The 23,421-nt window shown below is 34.1% G+C and overlaps 3 protein-coding genes across 3 annotated transcripts in view; 2 read left to right on the top strand and 1 right to left on the bottom strand.

The window, feature by feature from the left end:
- The window catches only part of LOC111060240 (cilia- and flagella-associated protein 45), an 18,300-nt gene extending 13,767 nt beyond the window's left edge, over nt 1-4,533 (top strand). Inside the window, exons 7-8 of the mRNA XM_039431852.1 lie at nt 2,634-2,803; nt 4,240-4,533. Coding sequence (XP_039287786.1) covers nt 2,634-2,803; nt 4,240-4,303 — 234 coding nt within the window. The 3' untranslated portion in view covers nt 4,304-4,533. The remainder of the gene's footprint in view (nt 1-2,633; nt 2,804-4,239) is intronic.
- Nucleotides 1,862-23,421, bottom strand: LOC111056837 (3-ketodihydrosphingosine reductase). The gene is given in 9 exon segments (XM_039432081.1): nt 1,862-2,259; nt 4,541-4,695; nt 7,298-7,399; nt 10,799-10,932; nt 10,935-10,965; nt 13,976-14,167; nt 16,097-16,239; nt 21,550-21,724; nt 22,974-23,421. Coding segments are annotated over 8 exon segments (1,050 nt in total). The 5' UTR covers nt 23,136-23,421; the 3' UTR covers nt 1,862-2,259; nt 4,541-4,584.
- The window catches only part of LOC111056836 (sine oculis-binding protein homolog), a 32,481-nt gene continuing 28,508 nt past the window's right edge, over nt 19,449-23,421 (top strand). Inside the window, exon 1 of the mRNA XM_039432077.1 lies at nt 19,449-19,772. Coding sequence (XP_039288011.1) covers nt 19,761-19,772 — 12 coding nt within the window. The 5' untranslated portion in view covers nt 19,449-19,760. The remainder of the gene's footprint in view (nt 19,773-23,421) is intronic.

Below are 23,421 nucleotides of genomic sequence, written 5' to 3'. Positions count from 1 at the left end.
ACATAACCCTACTCACTCTCTCTCTTATTGTATAGATAACATAGTTTTATATTATTACTAGCCGTCAGGTTCGCTTCGCTCGCCATATCCGTCTAGCCAGGGGGCTCCGCCCCCTGGATCCCCGACTGGATCGTCCGATAATGAGATCAGCAGGCTCGCTTCGCTCGCCTGCATTTTTCATTTGAGCATTTTTTATCATATGTTAGGACGATCCAGTCGGGGGTCCAGACTAAACGTCTGGCTAAACGGATATGGCGAGCGAAGCGAGCCTGACGGCTATTAATATAATATTCCCAGGAATAGCTCTGATTAAAGTAGCAGTGCCCAATCAATTTTTCCGCGATAAATGCATTTCAATCTTCAACTTGGTGCCAACCTAACAAAGTCAACTCAACTTAATGCCAACCTGACAAAATTATTAATTTAGTTACTAGTTAACAACTGTTTCAAAGAGATACTCTCTCTAGATTATAGTTCTATATTAGCATATGGTATGGACATTTTCCAGTTATAAATTAAGAGAATAAGAACATACATGCTAAAAGACGAACTTTAAACCCTTAAAAACCACCCTTAGAGTTAAAATATTGCTAAAAGATTTCTTAGAGGGCCTTTAAAGGGCCAACTGAACATACCTACGAAATTTGAACGTTTTTGGTCCGGTAGATTTTTTGTTCTGCGAGTGAGTGAGTGAGTGAGTGAGTGAGTGAGTGAATCAGTCAGTCAGTGAGTGAGTGAGTGTCATTTCGCTTTTATATAATTATATAGATAACGCAATAAGCCTATCAATAACATTATTCCTTCCAATTTAACTAATGCCGACCTCGTTTTATGTGAATCTTACTATACATTTGTGCAAACTACTGCTACTCACATGATGATGGCGACTGGGGCAGTAGAATTTTCAACCTGTGGTTGAAATTGTCGTTTTCACCGTCATGCGAATTGCAGTGGTGTGCTTTGGATTGCAAGGCTTTTTGGATAATATATAATAGTGTTTCGCAGTTCATTTGCTCAGTAGGTTCAATAATTACTAATGGTACGGTAATAAATCAATGACGAATGGTAGAGTCGACTTTTTTGATGAGGATGATGTCAACATGAGCAATAGGCTTGTGCTTGGATTAATTTCATTGCACAATACAAAAACAACGGATGGTCATCGGTCAAGAAGGCTATTGCAAGATTCACATAAAACTGTCAGCATTGGTTGAAATGGAAGGAATGATGTCATCTATAATAAATGCTGAAAGTTTGAAGTGGATTGGATCCAACCTCAAAGCTGCTTAATATTGAGGGGAACTAACTAACGAGGGAGAGTTTGATGGGAGATTAATAGATCTACATTTCTTGGTAGGGTTGGAAACATGATGTTGTATTTAAGCACAACGCTTCTAATGATTCGAATGAAGAATTTGAATTTGAAACTATCAGTAAGTGGATCTGGCAGGCCTCAAACAGGTATCTTGGTGAAAACCGTATAAAAACAAAATCAATAATTATATAAAAACAATCGATTAGATTGTGTCAACATTGAACCATCAATAATGGAATTTTGGAATAAGAAGATACATCAAATACAGAAATGTTTCATTCTACTGTTACCAAACTATTGTTACCACCATATAAAACCTGTATTAGAAAGAAAAATAACAATTTCAGTACCCTTTATGAATTATTTAATCACAACATGTTTCGGACATTGATGCCATTTTTAAGTGACTTGAACATGTTGTGATTAAATAATTCATAAAGGGTACTGAGATTGTTATTTTTCTTTCTATTTCTATAAAAAGTAGCCCTATACAGAAAAGAGATAAAACCTGTGTTACCTGAGAAGTAGGATCAAATGACTTTTACATTTGGTTATTCAAAGCAATATTATTCCAATAATTGGCACACATAGAAATATAGAAAACAAACTCCTACGGCTACGATGCTCTACTTTTCCTAGCTTATATTTTAAAGCAAACTAATAATAATACCACTGAAAATCGAATATAATACTTAAAAAGGGTTTAATTTTTCCAAAGGAATTACAAACCGGTGGAATTGTTCGTAGCTTATATTATAAAATAAAATAAAAATAATACCTTTGTTTCAAATCATAAATATAATACTTAGAAATGGTTTAACTTCTCCAGTGGAATTACAGACAGGTAGAATACAGTCTGCATGATCACGGTCCTTTGGTTCGCTCCCTTGTGCGATCTGTTGAATCTCAAAATCATCATATTTTTGTTTTCAAATTTCATCAACCTGGAAAAAAACGGGAACAGTTATATATCAATAAAAAAATATTATGAATAACATTATACTTCCCAACTCATTGTACTAGATGGAGTAAATTTTGTACAATCCATTTCATACAGTATACAAAGTAAAATCATAAATTGGCGTTCAATAAGTACAATCACAACGTTCTATGATATTATTCAGATTCATCTGATTTATGCTCGGACAATTTTAAGCTCTCCTTAATGGATGACCTTGAATTCTGTCAGTCTCTACAACTTAATGTCGCGTTCAGCTACTCTGTGGTATAATAGATGCCTTAGCTCTTCTTTTACATCCTCACACTAGCATATGCTATGGTATAGCATCCTTTTTAAAATTTCGAATCATTTTCGCAGGCAATCGACCGCTACAGGATCCAGCTATTGAAGCAGATCAATGAAAAACAGGAGAACACAATCGCAGCTAGACAGGCTCAGTTCCAAGAGGGAGTCGCCATCAAAATGGACGAGAAGAAACGCAACGAAATGCTTAAGGACACTATGCTGCGCAAAATGCAACAAATTAGGTACGCATCACAACTTACTTCAATAGGGCCCAGTTTCTAGGACTTTTATGAACATTAAACCTTTAGATTTAATTAATAGTTTATTAGATCTTGTGCCGTTTGGACAGTGCGAGTATAAACGGATTCTCAGTATAAACTGGATCAAAACCATATCAAGTCTCTTTTGCTATAATGTGGTTCATTTTGAAATTGAACAACCGGGTCTATTGAATGAGAAAATACAACTAATAATATTAGTAGTTTAATAAATCCGTCAGACTAGTAGTCAGCTAGTTATTAGAATAGGAAATTACAAAAATATTATATTGTATTTTCTTATAAAAAAGGGCCCTTCTAATTAGATCCAGTCCAAGCTTTAACTGTGCAAACGGTCCTTGATAAATGCTCTAGATACCGGAAATAAATATGATAATTATTTTGCAAGCTATGCTTATAACAAAAGCATGTGTTATGATCTATAGGTTAGACCACGGAACTCACTAAAAATGAGTGTTGTATCACAAATAAAAGATAAAGAAATTTCTCTATAGAGAAAAATATTCTCTATTCTTGTTATATAGTTTCAAGTTGTATGAGAGATGTTGTACACAATAAGAGTACTATTGTATGTGGTTAAAAACTCTAATGATGGTCTGGGACCTGATTTTTGAATGCAGGCTGATTCAATAATCGACTAAAGACCACACGATTACATGAATAATTATTTTGTAATGGGCTATGGCATTATGGGTTACACTAGTATACATTGACAGATTAGAATAATTTACACTATACTAGCCCTGTTCAAGGCAAAACGCCATTTTATTGACTCGTAAAACAACGCAAAATTCACCAAAACGTCATGATTTTATAGTTTTAAACGATGAGAACAGTAGCCTTATTCCTAAGGATTAAACATCATGAACTGTTCGAAGACAAACAGATTATCTTAATTCTTGAGAAAATTTGGAACACAGAGCTAAAAAACGACGTTGGATAAGCCACCAGTGCAAAGTAAATCTACTTTTTATTTTGGAAATTTGAAACCCAATTAAAAAATTTATAACATACATTAAAACCTGCACAAATAGGAGCAGTAACCTTTATTTCGACCTAAAACTGGCACAAAAATTGGCGTAATATCAAGGATATACTATCTGTCATTAGTTTTGCGAAAACCCCTGTAATACAAAGGATTGTGCTACACAAAATTAGACTGGTATGACATTAATGCCTATGAACTATACTATGAAATTGAGGGATTGTCATAAAATTGATTGATTCTCAAATAATCGCAACAAACCAGTTGTTCACTACTCTCAAAGGAATGAATAATTCAATGATGTATTTTGATACGGCTACTTGAATGTCACGTTTAGCCGAAACTAGTCGTGTCTAAAATAAAATAAGAGTACTAATAATTTATTCTTTGTGATTGAATACTATTATTTTTTCAGATCACATAGAGTACCTGAGAAATATGTACGAGAGGTGGAACGACAGTTGAAAATCACCGAGTAAACACCAAACTGAAATTCTGAAAACATTAATTGAATAATGAAAATTTTTAATAATTGAGAATAAAAAATCAGAAATCAGAACAAAATTGGAAGCATCGACATCACTTGACTACTCCAATCACAATGTTTTGAATCGATCAACTTAGAAATGAAAAATTGATGCACTTCTTTCACAAATATCATTTTGCAAGCACTGTGTTCCAGATTATTAAATTTCTATAACAACACGTTTATTTACCTTTTATTCATACTTTCTCATCTCGGTCCACTTATTTTCTCAATTTATTCGCTTCTTTTCCTTTTGTCTCGTTTCTTCATACATGTTTCCACGAGGTAATTGAAGTAAAATAACAAGCAAGCTGAGACTACCCGCAGAGGACCCATTAATATTAACTGAAAAGTGAAAGATTTTGCGATAAATTCACGATAATTGAAATTATTTATTTCAACAAATTATTACATCGGTAGTCATGATAATAAGGAAATTTTTCAAAAGCATGACAAACTTTTGTTTCTTCCAAGAAGAATGATTTTTGAATCACATCCAAAGATAAGAAAGGCAAATATTGCCATTTTGTAAGTTAGAATATTTATTTTATCAATCTGTATTATTCTATGGCGTATAAATGAATTTGAATTTGAAATAGATTTAGTAAATAAATATAAAACAGAGTTAATGACTGATTATGATTGTATAGCTACATATTACTATTTTATAACTAAAGTACAGTTCAATCAATAAGACAATTTTTTGAATCAGACTGAAATTATAACCGAAACAAGCTTCTAAAAAGGAAAGAATCAGAATACAGAAAGTTTCCAGTAATATATTACGCTAAACGGAAAAGTAGGAGGTAAGTAACTGGTTGATCATTGGCTAATAAAACGTAATACTTACAATTCATTCGATAAATACAAAAGCGGGTTAGGTTTTATTAATTATTTTTATTTAATACATTTTTTGTGTTCGAAAAATAAAGTTCACTTATTTGGAGAAAATAAAATCAAGGTCTATAGAAACCAGGTCAAGACACAAGTGTTCCTTATGGAGCGGCCATTTTGTGCGGTTTTTATGGCGGTTTGAAAATCCAATCTGATTCAATTTTCTCAAAACAAAATCATGCATTATGCATTTTAAAAACAATATTCTGGTTCAGATATGTAAATTTAGGTTTCGGTTTTTTAATAATGAAATTTCAATAATAAATGGTTCAATATTATTTGTTTATTATTAAAAAAAATTTATTCTTGTAACATGCTATGTTATGAAGGCTTTGGGATAAGAGGCTAAACTCAAAAACAACAAAAAGTTTCCAATCAATTAAATATAAAAATCAACTATTCACAATTCAGTTTCTAGTTGGAATCCAAATACCATTATTCTGTCGGAAGAATTTATTTTACAATTCAAAGCCAAGCAATATCCCTTGAAAACATTACAAAAATAACACATCATGTTATTATAAAAGGGTACTGAGATTTTTATAATTTTATTTATATTTATATTACAAGTAGCCCTATAATTATAGAAAAAAGATAATTAAGATGGCACATCATGTTGTTTAATCTATTAATGATAACAGCCATCAAAGTTAGTAGACAGAAGGTTGGTCACTCATCTATAGTATTTTAGTTAAAATGCAATTGGAGTGGGGGAACTGCAGCCGTGACGTAGGCTGTAGTACAGAGTAGGCAGAATATCGCATTCTTGAAAATCATACGGTGACCTATAGTCAAATTATATAACACAAACATTTTCTGACATGCAAGCTTTCTGTTTCTGCTTTACAATAATTATCGAAACATTTGAATAATACAAGCATTTTGCAATATAAAAGCAAAAAACCCACCTCCTAACCTTCCCTTTCAAATCCTTAAGGTTTCTTTATCTTCTAGGTCGTGTTTATATTTTGTAGTTTGGCTATACATCAGCTTGTGAATTTCGGGGATGAGATATTTTGATTCTCGTAGAACATGTGCTCGATACCAGCATGTGTTCAGTGAATTTATATGAATGAAATTCATTGGATTTATCGGGATCGGTTTATTGTTTTATTGCAATGCATTGGTTTATCAAGATTTTTTATGGGTTAATCTGAAATTATAATAGTATAACGTTGTCTACTAACGCTTTTCCAGCTTATTAACTTTTTCGTGTCACGTGTTTAGATTCTTGAAAAACTTTCAACTTCATTTTATTCATACAAGTTGAATGAACTTGAAATATTAAACAACATCATTAGAATCGGTGATTAATTCGCTATAAGTATGGAGAATTTTTAAGTTCTAGGTCAATCTTGAGGGGATTAAACGACGATGTATTTGAAGATACAGTGAATAAACTGTATGCTCAGTGTGGTTACTCTATCACTTTTTTACTACACGTGACGTCACGCTGGCATTCCCCCCACCACTTCGAATCTTACGCCTGTGAGTGATCAACCTTCTGTCTACTAACGTTGAACAGCCATAGCCTACTATAGATGTAGTGAGGTCCACGTTATAATGGCAGTGTGGAAGATAGGAGAAAAGGGTTGCCAGATCTCAGCCTTGCCACCCAAACAGCTAATACTGTTATATCTGATGAATTTAACTGTTCATTATTGTTGAAAATAGTTAATCATATTTTATTTGTCAAGAAAATATATTTTTTAAAGATATGATAATAACTTTTCATGATTGAGACTGAATATTTTGTCAATTAGTTGAATTTCTACATTGTTGATAAACGATGTGGCAACATCGCAATGCGTGAAAGAGCTAGCGCCATCTGCAAAGATAGCAATACCATTGCAAATCACACACTGCCATTATAAGGTGGACCTCACTATAGAGTAAGCCATTATCTAAAGTAAGCCATGTAACAGCTGATAAATTTGAAAATCGGTGAACTAGAACCCCACAAAATGGCGATTTTCCAATGCATCACGGGATCGTGTCATGACCTGTATTAATAGACCTTGAATAAAATAGGTAGACCAGGGTAGCTACTCACCTGCCAAGCGAGTTCAAATGAAGAGTAGCTCGGACTCATCCCAACACAACTTGTGGCCACTACAAGACTTTCGAAACTAACTGTACTGAAAAACTTCCCAATCTGTAAAATTGATCAACTATTAAATATTAATCCAATCACAACAATCATGCTAATTTATGCCAGCAATAAACTGGAATATAATGATATAGGTGTAAGGTGGAAATGGAAATTTTCTAAATAAAACAAAAAAGAACAATAATTAATATCGGGGGACCGAGCTTTGCTCTGGAGTGCAAAAGCATAGAAAATTTGTAACGAAAGATTGAATTTATAGTTTATATTTATTTATTCATTTTCTCAGTCGTACAATTATTCTTACAGTTATATGAGGAGGCACAATAGGCTTATGCCCAAAACTGTCCCTTTTAAAATTTATACTACAGTCGAAATCAAAATCTAGGTTAAGCTACTATCACTAATCAAAATAACAATTTATTAACCCTTCAAAAAACAAACACATCATCAATTACAAATAGATATACTGTGAATTCGATTTGCTCTGATTTACTATGTTTGCTACAATAATTGTTAATATACTAGGTACTATTCTACACCAACAGCATCTAATTACTATTTTGGACTTTCTGAAGTAGACATGTTTTCTAAAAAAAGAGAAATAAACGAAAATAAGTTTATTTTGCTGAATTTTTCTTCTCGTGAGATCAGCTGGATGATCCCACACACATGCACTCGTTCACTCTCTTCCATTACGGAAGACAGTCGACAAAATTTCCAGCTGTTTTTCCAAGGACGTATTTATCCTTTTAATGTTCTTCAGCGAGTTATCCAAGGGTTGAGACCTAGTGCAATCGTATCTTCATATCATAAACCTACTTTGTTCCAAATTTAGTGAGAATCATTAGAGCCGTTTTCGAGATCCGTTGAACATAAATATATACCCATATAACCACATAACCATCTAAATATATATATATAGATACAGAAATTGCTCGCTTAATATAATAGGATTGTATTATCAGCATGAGGCATCAAGCATGCTTTGTGAATCACTTTGAGAAGCAACACGAATTTTACCAAAGCCTCATGATTTCAAATAGTTTATGGGCTTAAAAAAGCATCGATAGTTCATTGGAGTACTTGAATATTTTTAAATCATCATAATACTAGTAGTTCTGTGAACAGTAGACCTCACGCAGTTTTCTCATCCACAAGTATCTGATGTCACCTGTTCTAGTTGATTCAGTCGAATCATAATTCACTGTTGAATCATAATTTACTCTTAAAAACTGTTATTTGTTTTCTCCAAGATCCAAAACTCACTCATGTTGTCAGACACGGCCAGACATATGTGTAATGCATGCTATGAATAATGAATAATCCACTTGTCAGCTGATTGATTATAAATAGTTCTATTGTCTGATTGATCCTATCTTCAAAGTAGATGATATATATAGTGATATCAGAGTATGGAGGAATTCCTTTTCTTTTCATATTATCCTTATAATTCAAATTTTAAAAAACCTTGTGTATACATCGACGCGCAGTTGAAAAAGGAATATTCCTGCCAAATCTCATCGAATTCTATCAACGCGTTTGGCCGTAATCGCGTTACATACAGACAGACAAAGCAAATCGAGTTGAAACATAGACCTCACTACATTCGGTCAATAATATAACAGTACTGTCTTCATTGAAACCCAGTATTGATCTAGATTACTGTAGAGTAGAACAAGGCAAATAGAATGATATAGTTAGAATTGCTATAGTTAGAATTTATTCAGAAACCTTGAATATCAATCAAGCTTGAGACAAAGTTAATCGCATCGATCCCGCGCCATCACACGGGATTGCTGCGGCTTTATTGGAAACAAGACATTTAAGCATGTATGAACACATACCTCGCGGTGCGGTAGTGTGTGCTCATACACGTTTGAATGCCTTGTTTTCATTCTTGCCGCAACACGCTCGATGCGGTTAAATATGTCCCAAGCTTTATGCAACTTATAGACGGGGAAAGTACAGACGGTGCATTACTGGCGACCACTACTCTTTATTACATCCTCCAATTTCAACGTTGGCAAATTTCTTTCACGCTATAAGGAAAAATCTTGAACAAACAAAATATTTCATCTCAATTATGTAAAAATGTATTAAATCATGGTAATTATTTTGACAAGTGAGATAAAATTGATCGTAATTAATAAGAATAAACAGTAAATATTATGTCAGATATACCGGGATGACTTGAATCTTGCTCATGTCTGCTCTACAATCAATCATATGTACTCTAGAAGGCAATGGGAATATGAGACTTGACAACCATGTAGTCCTATCATCTCCAATAACTTCATAACGTGAATCTCTATATATTTTACAGACTCTACTCTGTAGAGTGGACATTACTTTCTAAAGTTCGCCACGTCATCAAATAGAACAGTCATTATATTCTAATCCAGCCGCCCAAATAGAAAAGTCATTGTATTCAAATCCAGCCGGCCAGGATAGTAGAGACGACTAATGGCCGGGAAACACATAACCGCCGCGGTACGGCCGAGTGTCGGAGAAAGCAAATGCTTTCAAACGTGTACACATACTACCGCACCGCGTCAGCACCGTGACCATGTTTGTTGCCCGAGCCGTGCCCGCGCCGTCACCGACTAGTTAAATTTACTTTTTGACGGTGACGGTGCGGGCTCGTTCAACATAGAGAGTGAAAAAATTATTGAAGAGATACAGAATTTTCCAGTTTTGTACGATCAAATTTATGAGAAATATGGTTGAACGGAAAAATAAGTTGAACCTTAAGTAAAAGAAGATAAATAAGTTAAGCCAAAGGTATAATATAGGCTACATAATATAATAAATAACAAAAGAAGGAACCCGTGACTGTGTCTTAAATTCAAAACTAATTACGTTTAGATACGTAAGGCAGAAGATAACAATGTTATTGCTGATATATATTTCCGATACCTGACTGATTGTAGTATTGTTATGCACCGAAATTTATACCAGCACTATGAATCTCATCTTCTGTGTCTGCAGGTAATTAGTTTAAAATTGAAAAATATAAATCTAAATCGGATGTAACAAGCTTTAATAGTGTTATAATATTATTAACACATTCAGAAATCAGACCACACAGAACTGAGGCAGTAGCACAACAGAACTAAGACACTGCTGCCGCTCGGCTGTCGCACGGATATGTGTGTTCTCCTACCACCATCACCGTTTCGCGTGGTTAGTTCGGCCGTACGTTGGCACGGGCTCGGTACACACATAAGTGTCCCGGCCTTGAGATGTTGCATAATTCAGTCTGCTAGCGCTACGTGGTCGAGGTTTAGAATCCCGCCGGTTGGCATGTACGTTTGATCATCTCATCAAATCATCCTTGCATTTTATATTGCCCACGCACAAGCAGAAAGCCCATATGAGCATCATACGTAATAAAAAATGACACCATAAACTGATTTGATAGAATGTTTGTAAGACAGTACTCACAATAGCATCGGTAAGAATCTGTTCGGCGACCACATCGGGGGAGACAAGGCCACCCGCCTGGGAAATGAGGCGTGTCTCCTCCAGTTTGCCCTTCTCCTCCTCTGCGAATCCGGGAGTGTCCGTGTCCGGGGGAGGGCCACTGTCACACCCACACCGTACGGTTTCACCTAAAACAAATCAAAAATTGAATTTTCTAACCAATCAACTAAACTTGAAATCACCTATAGTGAGGTCCCCGTTATAATGGCAGAGGAGAAAGATAGGAGAACATTGTTGCCGATTCTTTGCCTTGCCACTGCCTTCTATAGAGGATAGCTGACACTGGTAAATCTGATATTAACTGTTCAGTCTTGCTGAAAATAATCGATTATATTTTGTTCGTCAAGGATTTTGTTTCAATGATTAAATAATATTTTTTTAGAATAGCTGGCACTGATATATCTAATATTAACTGTTCATTCTTGCTGAAAATAATCAATTAAATTTTGTTCGTCAAGTATTTTTTTTCAATTATTGAATAATTAATTTTCATAATTGAGATTAAATGGTAAATCATATTTCTACATTGTTCGAAAACGTTTTGGCAACGTTGCGGAGCTAGAAAAGAATAGCACTATCTGCTTTGTCAGATGATAGACAAGGATAGCAACACCATTATAACGTGGACCTCACTATACTACCAACTAAAAATTATCTCTACTCTATTAGAAATATTATGGTGCACCGCGGTCACAGCGCGAGGCAGGTTCTACAAATCGGCAAATGGATTTTGGAAAATTTCAAAATGGTTCCCATGGGACGCGGTACGTTCTACCAGTATATTGTGTTTGGAACAATTCACCACTTGGAACAATTTACCGTGTTCCCAGAACGTACACATTGTTCTCTTGGTTTGTAATGCATTGTGTTTGTGAGAAATACAATTAATTTCTACCTCCATGTGGAGAGCTTCAGCCACACCTCTGATGGCGAACTTGGAAGCACTGTAGGCACTATATCCGTAAATGCCAAACATGGCCGCCAGTGATGCGGTGAACACAATGTAGCCGTCGCCGCGCGCCTTCATGCCTCGCGTCACTGCTTTGGCCGGCCCAACTGAGCCCAACAGGTTCAGCTTTACCATTCTCTGCAAAACATTCAACTCAACATTAGATTAATTTCCCCCTACACACAGATGGACAGACTAGTAGGGGGTTTTCAAAATATGTTGTATATTGTATTTCATACTCGTGTATTATGTTTTTTGGAAAATAAATTGAAATTGGATTGGTCAAATGTATATTTTGATTGTATTTATATTGTTTGTTATTCAAATATTGTACATTGTTTATACTTTTTCTACAGTTATTTTTCTTGTAAGATTGGTGGTGCCATTAAAAGTTAATAAAAGAATAATTTCATCCCTGTGGAATACACAAATTATCTGTCTATAGTGTGATAGTGGATTTCACGTTTTAAAAGTTTGCCGGCCAGGATAGCCGAGACGAACACAGTCATTTATCGATTTTCGGACGTTCGATTTTTTGCCGTCCTTACAAATTCTATAATATTGAAAGGAGCTAGGCAAACACATGATGTGTATGTCAAGTTATGTTCAATCTCATAGAATTTATAAGGACGGCAAAATATCGTACGTCCAAAAATCTGTGTAGGTAACTAGATTTAGGCCCGCCGCAAATTAGACCCACGCTAATCCACGAAAAGCAACCCACTCCGTGGGATGTTTTGTAAACCATTGCTAAGCTTCTCCAGACATCTGTGTAATGCATGCAATGAATAATCCACTTGTCAGCTGATTGATTATGAATAATTCTATAGAAATGGTTTACAAAACATCCATGGCGTGGCTTGCTTTTCGTGGATTAGCGTGGGTCTACTTTGCGGCGGGCCTAAGGCGTTGCACCCTTCACTGCATGAGCCCTGTTGTATGAGAAAATGCAAACCAATATTCTAGCAATTTCCTATACTAATAACCAGCTGACTACTAATATTATTATATTAGTTTGCATTTCAACATGCAGAAGGCCTTCGCACTACTGTGATCTTTGAAAATTGGTGCAGAGTGATCATATCTCGACATTATCCTCATAAATGATATTTGTAGAATAATTAACGGATGTAAAGCAGCCTTATATGCTCCCTTTACCCATCACAAGTAGAAAGCTCATATGGTCATCATCCGAAATAAAAAAATTCAGTGGAAATGACACGTTTTGCAATGAGAGAGAGCTTTGATTAGATTGTGAGTTTCAGTGTGGCTCATGTAATAAACATAATATTTTACATGATAGAGAAGGAGAACACTATGAATAATTCACCAACCAATATTGAAAGCCGGAAAACTCACATGACCTTGATCTGATTAGATCTTTCATGTTATCCTTGTAGATCACCTGATGGAATATATCATAGATAATGATAGATATACATTGTTTTTATTTGTATGAAATAATCGAAACAGCTTTAGAATTAATATTTGCTTTCGAAAATGTTAGGCTATGTTTGTTTCGTTGATTTTTACGGATAAGTGGAACAATAACTCACTATTTTCAAGTTCTGATAGTTTATTGAATGTAATCATTCTATTATATTCGGTTTTTAATCAAATCAAATTTCTAGTTTTTTTTTATTTCTGGACTGAAAAGTGAACTCAAATCAATTCAAGTGGATAGCATAACCTATAACTTTTATTCATTCATAACTCTACCTTCATTGTATTATCATTCATCCCATCATCATCACCTAGGCTTAAAATACTTCTAGGAAGTCGCCTTTTAAAATATGAATGGATAAAAAATAATGAATGGATAAAAAATAATGAATGAATGAATGAATGAATGAAATAATGATAAAATTCCGAACATGAACGAAACATATAGTGAAAGATAAATTTTCCGTGATATGAATCACAAGGCGATGACTCACGTAGAACTCGTAAGCTAGATGAACATTAGCACGGTTTTTAGAAAAAAATAAGGGGCACATATAAAGTTTTTGTCTTCAAGATGAATAAATCAATATTTCAAGATGGTTCCCATGGGACGCGGTACGTTCTACCAGTATATTGTGTTTGGAACAATTCACCACTTAGAACAATTTACCGTGTTCCCAGAACTTACACATTGTTTTCTTGGTTTGTAATGCATTGTGTTTGTGAGAAATACAATTAATTTCTACCTCCATGTGGAGAGCTTCAGCCACACCTCTGATGGCGAACTTGGAAGCACTGTAGGCACTATATCCGTAGATGCCGAACATGGCCGCCAGTGATGCAGTGAACACAATGTAGCCGTCGCCGCGCGCCTTCATGCCTCGCGTCACTGCTTTGGCCGGCCCAACTGAGCCCAACAGGTTCAGCTTTACCATTCTCTGCAAAACATTCAACTCAACATTAGATTAATTTCCCCCTACACACAGATGGATAGACTAGTAGGGGGTTTCCAAAATATGTTGTATAATTATTGTATTTCATACTCGTGTATTATGTTGACGTTACAACGTCTTATAAATTGGTTTGCCGGGTGACACTTCAAGAAACTGCGTTACGTTCCCACGTTATGCGCTCACAATGAGAGCGAGTGAGAGCGTTCGTTTCGGTTCACGGTCGTCTGGAAAGAGCACGAATAGGAGCAGTGGCGAGCAACCAGCAGCGACCCGAAGCATTCACCTGGAGAGAGAGTGAAGAAACGGAGCTGTCAACCTGCGCAGGCGCCGCAAGCAATCTCCTGCGACTGCGCCACTACTTGCGCCACGAATATGAAATTCAGTGCGAGATTCTTTGTATAAATTGATGTTTTAAATATAATGCTTTGTATAAATAAATGTTTTAAATTGTTACTATTACTTCATCCTTCTTCCTACTATACGAATGAATATTAACATTAAAATTATTTTATTTTTTGGAAAATAACGATGTAAAGCAGCCTTATATGCTCCCTTTACCCATCACAAGTAGAAAGCTCATTTGGTCATCATCCGAAATAAAAAAATTCAGTGGAAATGACACGTTTTGCAATTAGAGAGAGCTTTGATTAGATTGTGAGTTTCAGTGTGGCTCATGTAATAAACGTAATATTTCACATGGTAGAAAAGGAGAACACTATGAATAATTCACCAACCAATATTGAAAGCCGGAAAACTCACATGACCTTGATCTGATTAGATCTTTCATGTTATCCTTATAGATCACCAGATGAAATATATCATAGATAGTGATAGATATGCACTGTTTAATTTGTATGAAATAATCGAAACAGCTTTAGAATTAATATTTGCTTTCGAAAATGTTAGGCTATGTTTGTTTCGTTGATTTTTACGGATAAGTGGAACAATAACTCACTATTTTCAAGTTCTGATAGTTTATTGAATGTAATCATTCTATTATATTCGGTTTTTAATCAAATCAAATTTCTAGTTTTTTTTTATTTCTGGACTGAAAAGTGAACTCAAATCAATTCAAGTGGATAGCATAACCTATAACTTTTATTCATTCATAACTCTACCTTCATTGTATTATCATTCATCCCATCATCATCACCTAGGCTTAAAATACTTCTAGGAAGTCGCCTTTGTAAAATAATGAATGGATAAAAAATAATGAATGGATAAAAAATAATGAATGAATGAATGAATGAATGAAATAATGATAAAATTCCGAACATGAACGAAACGTATAGTGAAAGATAAATTTTCCGTGATATGAATCACAAGGCGATGACTTACGTAGAACTCGTAAGCTAGATGAACATTAGCACGGTTTTTAGAAAAAAATAAGAGGCACATATAAAGTTTTTGTCTTCAAGATGAATAAATCAATATTTCAAGATGGTTTCGCCTACATTGGAAGGTATATTATGTAGTTTGTTGAACAAATTGGACATTCAATTAATTATATAAATTAAATATTGCTTGTAAACACTGGATATTTCATTTATTTATCCTGTTGGTAATCACCAGTTGAATGTTCTTCAATAACATGACATGATTTTGTTTTGAAAAATATGAACAGATCACTTATTTCTGCATTTTTATTTTTATCCTGGACATTTATCAAGATCAAATTATAACAATAAATTTGGATAAATCATAAAATGAAAACTTAAAAAATTGTTTTTAAATGGTCACTGAGAACTAATTTAAGATTTTCTGCAAGGAATCTCTAGTTGGAAAAAGAAATAACAATCTTTCAGTCAAATCTATATTATGAATTATTGGTCCCAACAGGTTAGTGTGGATTAATTCGAAATCATCCATAGCAACAGTAAGCTATATTATTATGTTAACATGCATCCTGCATACCTCGAATTGTTCCATGGGTGTATCTTCAAATCGACTGCAGATGGAAGTTCCAGCGCAAGTGACCAGCATGTGTACAGGGCCTGCCTTCTCCTCTGCGCTCCTTATTGCTTTTTCTACAGCTTCATAGGGTCCTGTTACGTCCACTGAAAAACAATATCAGAATCAAGTAAGTTGAGAAATACCACTGTGGAACAAAAAAATCATTGGAATAAATAAATTATTTTTAATTCAGATATTCTTATGTCAAGTGTTTAATGGTTGAAGCAGAGATATAATAGTTATTTGTATATCTAGAGTGAAAAGTATGACTTTTTCTCCCTGTGGGAAAAAGTTTGAAGCCCGAGGCGAAGCCGAGGGCAACAATTTTCCTGAGGGAGAAAACGTATTTTTCGCTCGTGATGTACACAACATTTTTCCTCCATCTACATTTTTTTATAGAAACTGCAAATAATATAATTTTAATAACTTACGTATTGGTGACAATGTTTACTAACAACATAACCTAAAATCTGAAACCTAAAAACCGGTCGTCTGATTGGCACTGCCGATTGCGCTATCCATCGGCAAAAGTTGTAACAATTATATCAGCTGGGCGTCTACCAAAAATGGCTGACTCCAAAAATAATTTTTCCTCCACCTACTGTCTAAAGTATTTACTTTACTCCCTGAAACCTAATACTAAAGTGTCACTTTTTCGCTCTCGGTAGTAAAAAACAGAAAAACCCCCTAGGGAGGAAAAGTGACTCCATTTGAATAACATGGGGCATCTCTATTTTGAAACTTACATTGTAATAGGTTAGAAGGTCTAAGCTCAGATGAGAAAGCATAAAGAGGTGTCTGTCATTGAGTCAACTGAATTCAATACCACAACCAGAAATTTGATCAACACATGAAATATATGTTTGTATGATAATTATTATATTATTAATATTAGTAGACGATAAAAATTTATACAATTTTAAAAATATTTTATTCAATTCAAAATACCAGCCAACAAATATTTTTGATCTCCAATTCAAATCTTAACCGCGTGATCTGGAGTCAGCCATTTTTGGTAGCTGCCCAGCTGATATAATTGTTACAACTTTTGCCGATAGATAGCGCAATCGGCAGTGCCAATCAGACGACCGGTTTTTAGGATTTAGATTTAGGTTATGTTGCTAGGAATCATTGTCACCAATACGTAAGTTATTAGAATGATTTTATTTGCAGTTTATATAAAAAAATGTAGATGGAGGAAAAATGTTGTGTACATCACGAGCGAAAAATACTTTTTCTCCCTCAGGAAAATTGCTGCCCTCGGCTTCGCCTCGGGCTTCAAACTTTTTCCCACAGGGAGAAAAAGTCGTACTTTTCACTCTAGATATACAAATAACTATAAGAGACTACCAAATCATTAACTACTCATCATCAATCTCAATCAGTTCATCAACTGCTATCCATGGTGAGAAGAGCAATAACACGGCAAGTGAATATTATAAAATAGTAACTATTTCACACTACCAAGTTATTTTAGTATTTGGTTATATTAAAAAATAATTTTCAGGCAGATGGAGGGAATAACTCTTAAGATTTATAAGTGGAGCAATAATCTACTCATCTAGAAGGCAAATATTAAGTAGTGAAATAATACATCAAATTGAAGAGAAAACAAAGTTCTACAAATCTACGGTAAACATTCATTTTTACGATGCATTGTTGGAGAGTTGTAGGCCCTGAAACATCAAAAAATAGGATTTAAAGCTGTTATTTTAACAATTTTACACTTTTAAGAGCGTATATCTCGAAAACTGTTGGAGATATGACAAATCACCACGGAACAAATATTGTAGAGAATTTATCAAGCTTCATTTCCGAATAGTCATGTCGGTTGAACGCATTTTTCTCAAGATATGAGCGTGTAGGCAAAACAGTGAAAAATGCAATTTTTAAACCACCCTCATCCCTTTAGCACAAGGGGTAGGGATGGGGACTTTTGATATGTTCACCCCCTAACTGGTCCCAACAAAGCTGCGAAGTCAAAAATTGTGTTCAAAACATTCTCTCCAAATTCCTTTGTCAATTGGTCAATTTTTGCATAACTGAAGATCTCACACTCTACACTGAAGCTACTGCAACAGTCGTGGGGATGTGCGTAAACTTGTGAAATTATACATCAAACTAAAGAGAATTTGATGCTCTATAAGCACATGATCAGCATGGATTTTTCCCATCGATATTCAAAAAGTTATAAGAGCAAAAATAGCAAAAAATTGAAGGAAAATGTGTTTTTTTTTCATAAATGTCACATCTTTTAGAGCGGATATCTCGAAAAGTGAAAGAGATATCGAAAAAGTTGTTAGATCAATATTGTAGGAAATTATGCAAGCTTCAATTTCTTATAGAATAGTGATGTCTGTGAAATGCATAATTTTCGAGTTATATGCGAGAAACCAAAAAATGGTACCTTTGAACCACCCCCACCCCTTTAGCACAGGTGGTAGGGGTGGGGACTTTTGACATTTTTACCTCCTCACTACCCTAAATAGAACTGCAGGGTCAAAAATCGTCTTCCAAACTTTTCCCTCTATAACACTTTGTTGACTGGGCTAAAACATGAATTAGATGAAGACTCATTTAAAACTGATGAGAGTAGTGTTATTGGTAAATTTAGTAGATACATTTTCATGCTAAGAAAGTTGAGAACAGTAGAGAACTTGGAGATAAGACTTCAATTTTTGGCTGTGAGCAGTACACTTTCAGACTTTTCGAGTTACAGAAGGGAGATTGATAACACTTCCCTCATTACATATTTATCAATGTTTAACAAAAATTAAGGGAAATTGTAGGTCCTACATTCAACAAGGTATGAATCATTATTAGAACTATTACGATAGCAGGGGAAGTAATAGTGCGGCTGTTAATTCTTGAGACTATGCTATTCATAACAAACATTGCATCATTCTGGTTAAAAATGTCAACTCCTTGCCGGATAAGACGCTTGTCATTAAATTTTATTTCAAAACAATAAGATATTTTTTCATTGAATTCTCTTTTACGAATAAAACGATTCTTATGAATGAGTAAGTTTTATGACGACTATAATCTAGTTTCATTCTGTGATATTTTATAGCTTATTCTAGCTCTCATTGATCAAAGTTTATAGTTTTACTCTTAATTGATTGTGTAATCATAATTGAAATGTGAATTTAATCTGTGATATAATCTTGCATAATACTTATACTAACCATCAATGTCAATCTTTTAGTACAATAACAACTCAGTTATTATCGTTAAATACTTAAATTTCAACTTTGAACTTATACTCTCAAACTTCCACTAAACATCTGAGTTGTTAATCAAAGAGGTTTGCCTGCGTCGGCTGAGAGTATCTTGAAGTTCGGTGCTCCGTGAAGGTTCTCTGTTATTTAGTTGTAAATTAAGTACATCGTAATAATTTTTGTTCTAATCGTACTCTATAGTCATGCAGTTTGTTTCTAAAATTCGAGTTCAGTATCGTCAGTGTTTTAAATAAATTGCGTAACGTCAAAACATGAAAAGTTAAAGTTTTAATACAGGACTACATGCAATGTGATCAAAAAAGTGATAAATTCGTCTGAAAAAGTGTGTTAAAAATTTATTTGAAATACCGATGCTTCACCATCGATAGACCACACCTGTAATTATGCACGGTCAGGTAATATGCATGTTAAAATCACTTCACTTATATGGGCGACTCTATTCAAATTAATAAAAACAATATAAAACTTGTTGTACGGTACCCTTTAATTTAAACATTTTAAAAACTTTGAAACATTTTAACGACTAATTACGGCCTACTTTGGTCATTTTCAAGTTAAAATGTATCAACTTGTTAATTTTTACATTAATGTATTCAATTTAATTAAGTTAAAATGTATCAACTTGTTAATTTTTACTTCAATGTATTAAGTTGATTAAGTTAAAATGTACCAACTTGTTAATTTTTATATTTTAGCTTGAAAATGGCCAAAGTAGGTCGAAACTAGTCGTTAAAATGTTTTAAATTTTTCAAAATGTTTTAATAAAAGGGTACTACAAGTTTTATATTGTTTTTATTGATATGCATGTTCTAGATTAGTGAATAGACAGAGCCTGTCAGTACTTAGGACATCCTAGTGCACGCAAAACGCACTTATCTACCAGTTAGTTATCTACAAGCTATCTTCTAGTGCGACTAACTTATTTGGGTTGACAATTTTTCATACATTTTACGCCAAAAATTATTGTGTAAACTCAAAACCTGGCCACATTAATGAATAGAGATACGAAATTGAAACTGTGATATTTTATCAAGCATAGGCTACTAATTTAAGTAATAAATAATGGAAATTTACAAGACTTTTGAACTTTCTGTAAAGCTCTAGTTGAAAACTGTTGACTGAATTATTCTTTTTTGACCTTACGAACTTGTAGTCCTAGTTGAATTAGGCTTAAAATACTGATTCAAATTGGTTTGTAACTAAATACCTAACTTCTTCTTCTTTTTCCTTTCCCCTACTGCAATTACGGCGTAGGGATCCGAGCCTCAGTCCATCTCTTCCACGCTTCTCCGTCCTCAGCCCCATTCTTCTCATTTCCCTAATGAAACTTCCTCTCTCTCGACCAATGCCTTCAAGGTAGTAGCCCTCCCAATTCGTTCGCGGTCTACCTATCCTTCGTTTTCCTTCTCTCCCGGCCTCCATCACTTGCTTTACCCCTCCACATTCCTCCATCCTGGTGACATGTCCGAAACATTTGAGCCGCTTCTCTATTACCTCCTTATTCAGTGTCTTCCTCTCCACCTCCTGTCTTACCCTCTCATTTCTCCATCCATCTCTTCTCGTTTTGCGCACCAATTTTCTTAGGAAACTCATTTCAGTGGCAGTTACCTTACTCCAATGGCTTTTGAGGGTAACCCAGTAATTCTGGTAATCTAGTAATTCAGTAATTTTGAGGGTAATTCCATACATGAGTGTAGGAGAAAAAGCACAATTTATTGAATACTCCTAAATACATAACGCGCTCATATATTAAAAAGTAATGATCGGAAAAAAATTCTGAGAAAACGGTTTCATTTTGATAGTATACAAATCAAAAAACTTTGAATCATATCACCAGTAGAAAGTATTTTTGGCCTTTGGACAGCCTTAACAAGTAAGTCTTCTATTAATAATCTGAGTTTGTTCTAAAGTAACACAACATCCTTTCTAAGATTGGATTATGCTCAATTACAATAACTGGCCATGTATAGTACCGTTAAAAAATAGAGAAATTCGTAAAATAATAAATAACGGGAATTCAAAAGACTTTTAAACTGCTGTTTGAGTTAAGTTGTACAGTATAATTGAACAATAACAAATAACCTACATGTCGTAAGTAAGTATGAAGTATGTCTTTCAGAATTCCAATGCTAAAGTAAATATTTTGCAATCGAATACTCAAGTCATACTTACACGATATGTCTTGTAAAATTTGTTCTCCATTATTCTGCTGGTTACAAGCACTGATCATCTCCTGTTTGACAGATGCCAATCGTGATTTATCTCTCGCCAAAATTGTGACATTTGCCCCATTAGATGCGGCTAGTAGTGCTATACTTCTTCCAATACCACATGATCCTCCAGTCACCTGTGCAAACATTAACAAATTACTCATTATTTATTAATTGATGAGCTTTAAGAACTAAATTAGACGTCGATTTATCATGGTGAATAAAAAAAAATTATACACAGATAATAATTGAGTAAGACCCACAGAATGATTTCTGCTATTGAGTCACATATTCACCTCAAACACTTTGACGCTTAAACGCCCTCAATAGAGCAAACAATTAACCGGAAAACCAAAACCTGCCGGCGCCATTTAGGGGGGGGGATGGTTCCTAGGTTCCACCCAAGGGTCAGATAAATTATGGAAACGCAGATTTATTCATGTAAAACATTGAAATCCCACATTAATATGATAATTTAATTTAAACAGCAGTAGAATAATTATTCCTTTAACATTATCAACGACGTAGCTACGACATCTATTTTTTTTATGTGTCCTTGTGATTTTTTTTAACTACATTATGAACCTAAAATACTAAATACTAGCTAAATAGTCTTGAAAGTGTAGCTGAAGCTTAGATAAAGTGTTACAACTAAGGCACAATCAGTGACTTATTAGCAAGAATTGCAACGAAAGAATTATTAAGTTACAACGTGAAAATTGGCAAGTTGCAACGTACCACAGTGGAAGCAGAAGAAAGGGCAGAATTATAAAATAAGTTATGTACAGAGTTAATGAGAATCAAAGATACAGCTCAATGTTTCTTTAGTTTTTTAATTTGTAATTTTTTAAATTCGACTAGGATTCCCAATCAAATATACTGTCCAGTTAATATTTTAAAAGATAAATTAAGCTGTTTCCATGATTCTCACCAACCCTGTGTAGCTGTATACCTACTTTTGGGCCGCTCGGTATATTTATGATAGGCTATATCATAATATGATATCAATAAACTACTAATAAATAATATTATTGCATTGAAACTTTAAATAGGAAAAATGAAGCATATAATTCCTTAGAGGTAAACTTATATCAAACCCTCCCCAAATAACTGCTGGTGTACTGGTGAAACTGCTGCCAATATTTGAGAATTTACAAGATACCAATTAAAATTGTTTGCAAGCTTGTAATAAGTCATGAGCCATCATAATTTAACTAATTACCAAGTTTAACAGCAGATTTCAGCTCAACTACACCCAGTAAGACACAAAAATATATGTATAATATATAGAAGATTCATGGTACAATATCTGATATCAATTTCTAGGCAGGGTCAGAATTTCATGGCATAATATTCACAAATTATGAATCAAAAACAATACATTACCAGCACATGTTTGTTCATCAATGTGTCCCTTATCGATGGACGGATTTTGTGTGTTGCAAAATAACAAATAAATATAACAAATAAAAATAAACCGGTCGCGAGCATAATATTATCTATATCATTATAACTAATCGAGAGGAAAATCTCTTCTGAATTTGTCATGTTTTATTGCTTTGTAGAAATCTATTAAAGAAACTATAATTTAATGAAAACCTCAAGTAACTTTTTTCTAGCAAGTCACAAGTGTTATTTGATTTTAGGATTCAGAGTCCTTGTACAATGCAGATTAAAAATGCTGATGCAAAAAACTGAATTGAATAATAAAAAGTAATATCTACTGTTCAACTTGTTATCAGTTATTATTGGCACGATTCATTGTAAATTGTAATCACCGGAAAATACAAACACCCAAATTAAATGAACCATAACCAAAAATTGAAAACAAAAC

The sequence above is a fragment of the Nilaparvata lugens genome, chromosome 7, assembly GCF_014356525.2.
Source record: "Nilaparvata lugens isolate BPH chromosome 7, ASM1435652v1, whole genome shotgun sequence".
Classification (NCBI taxonomy): Eukaryota; Metazoa; Arthropoda; class Insecta; order Hemiptera; family Delphacidae; genus Nilaparvata; species Nilaparvata lugens.
This window is presented reverse-complemented; position numbering and strand designations above follow the sequence as displayed.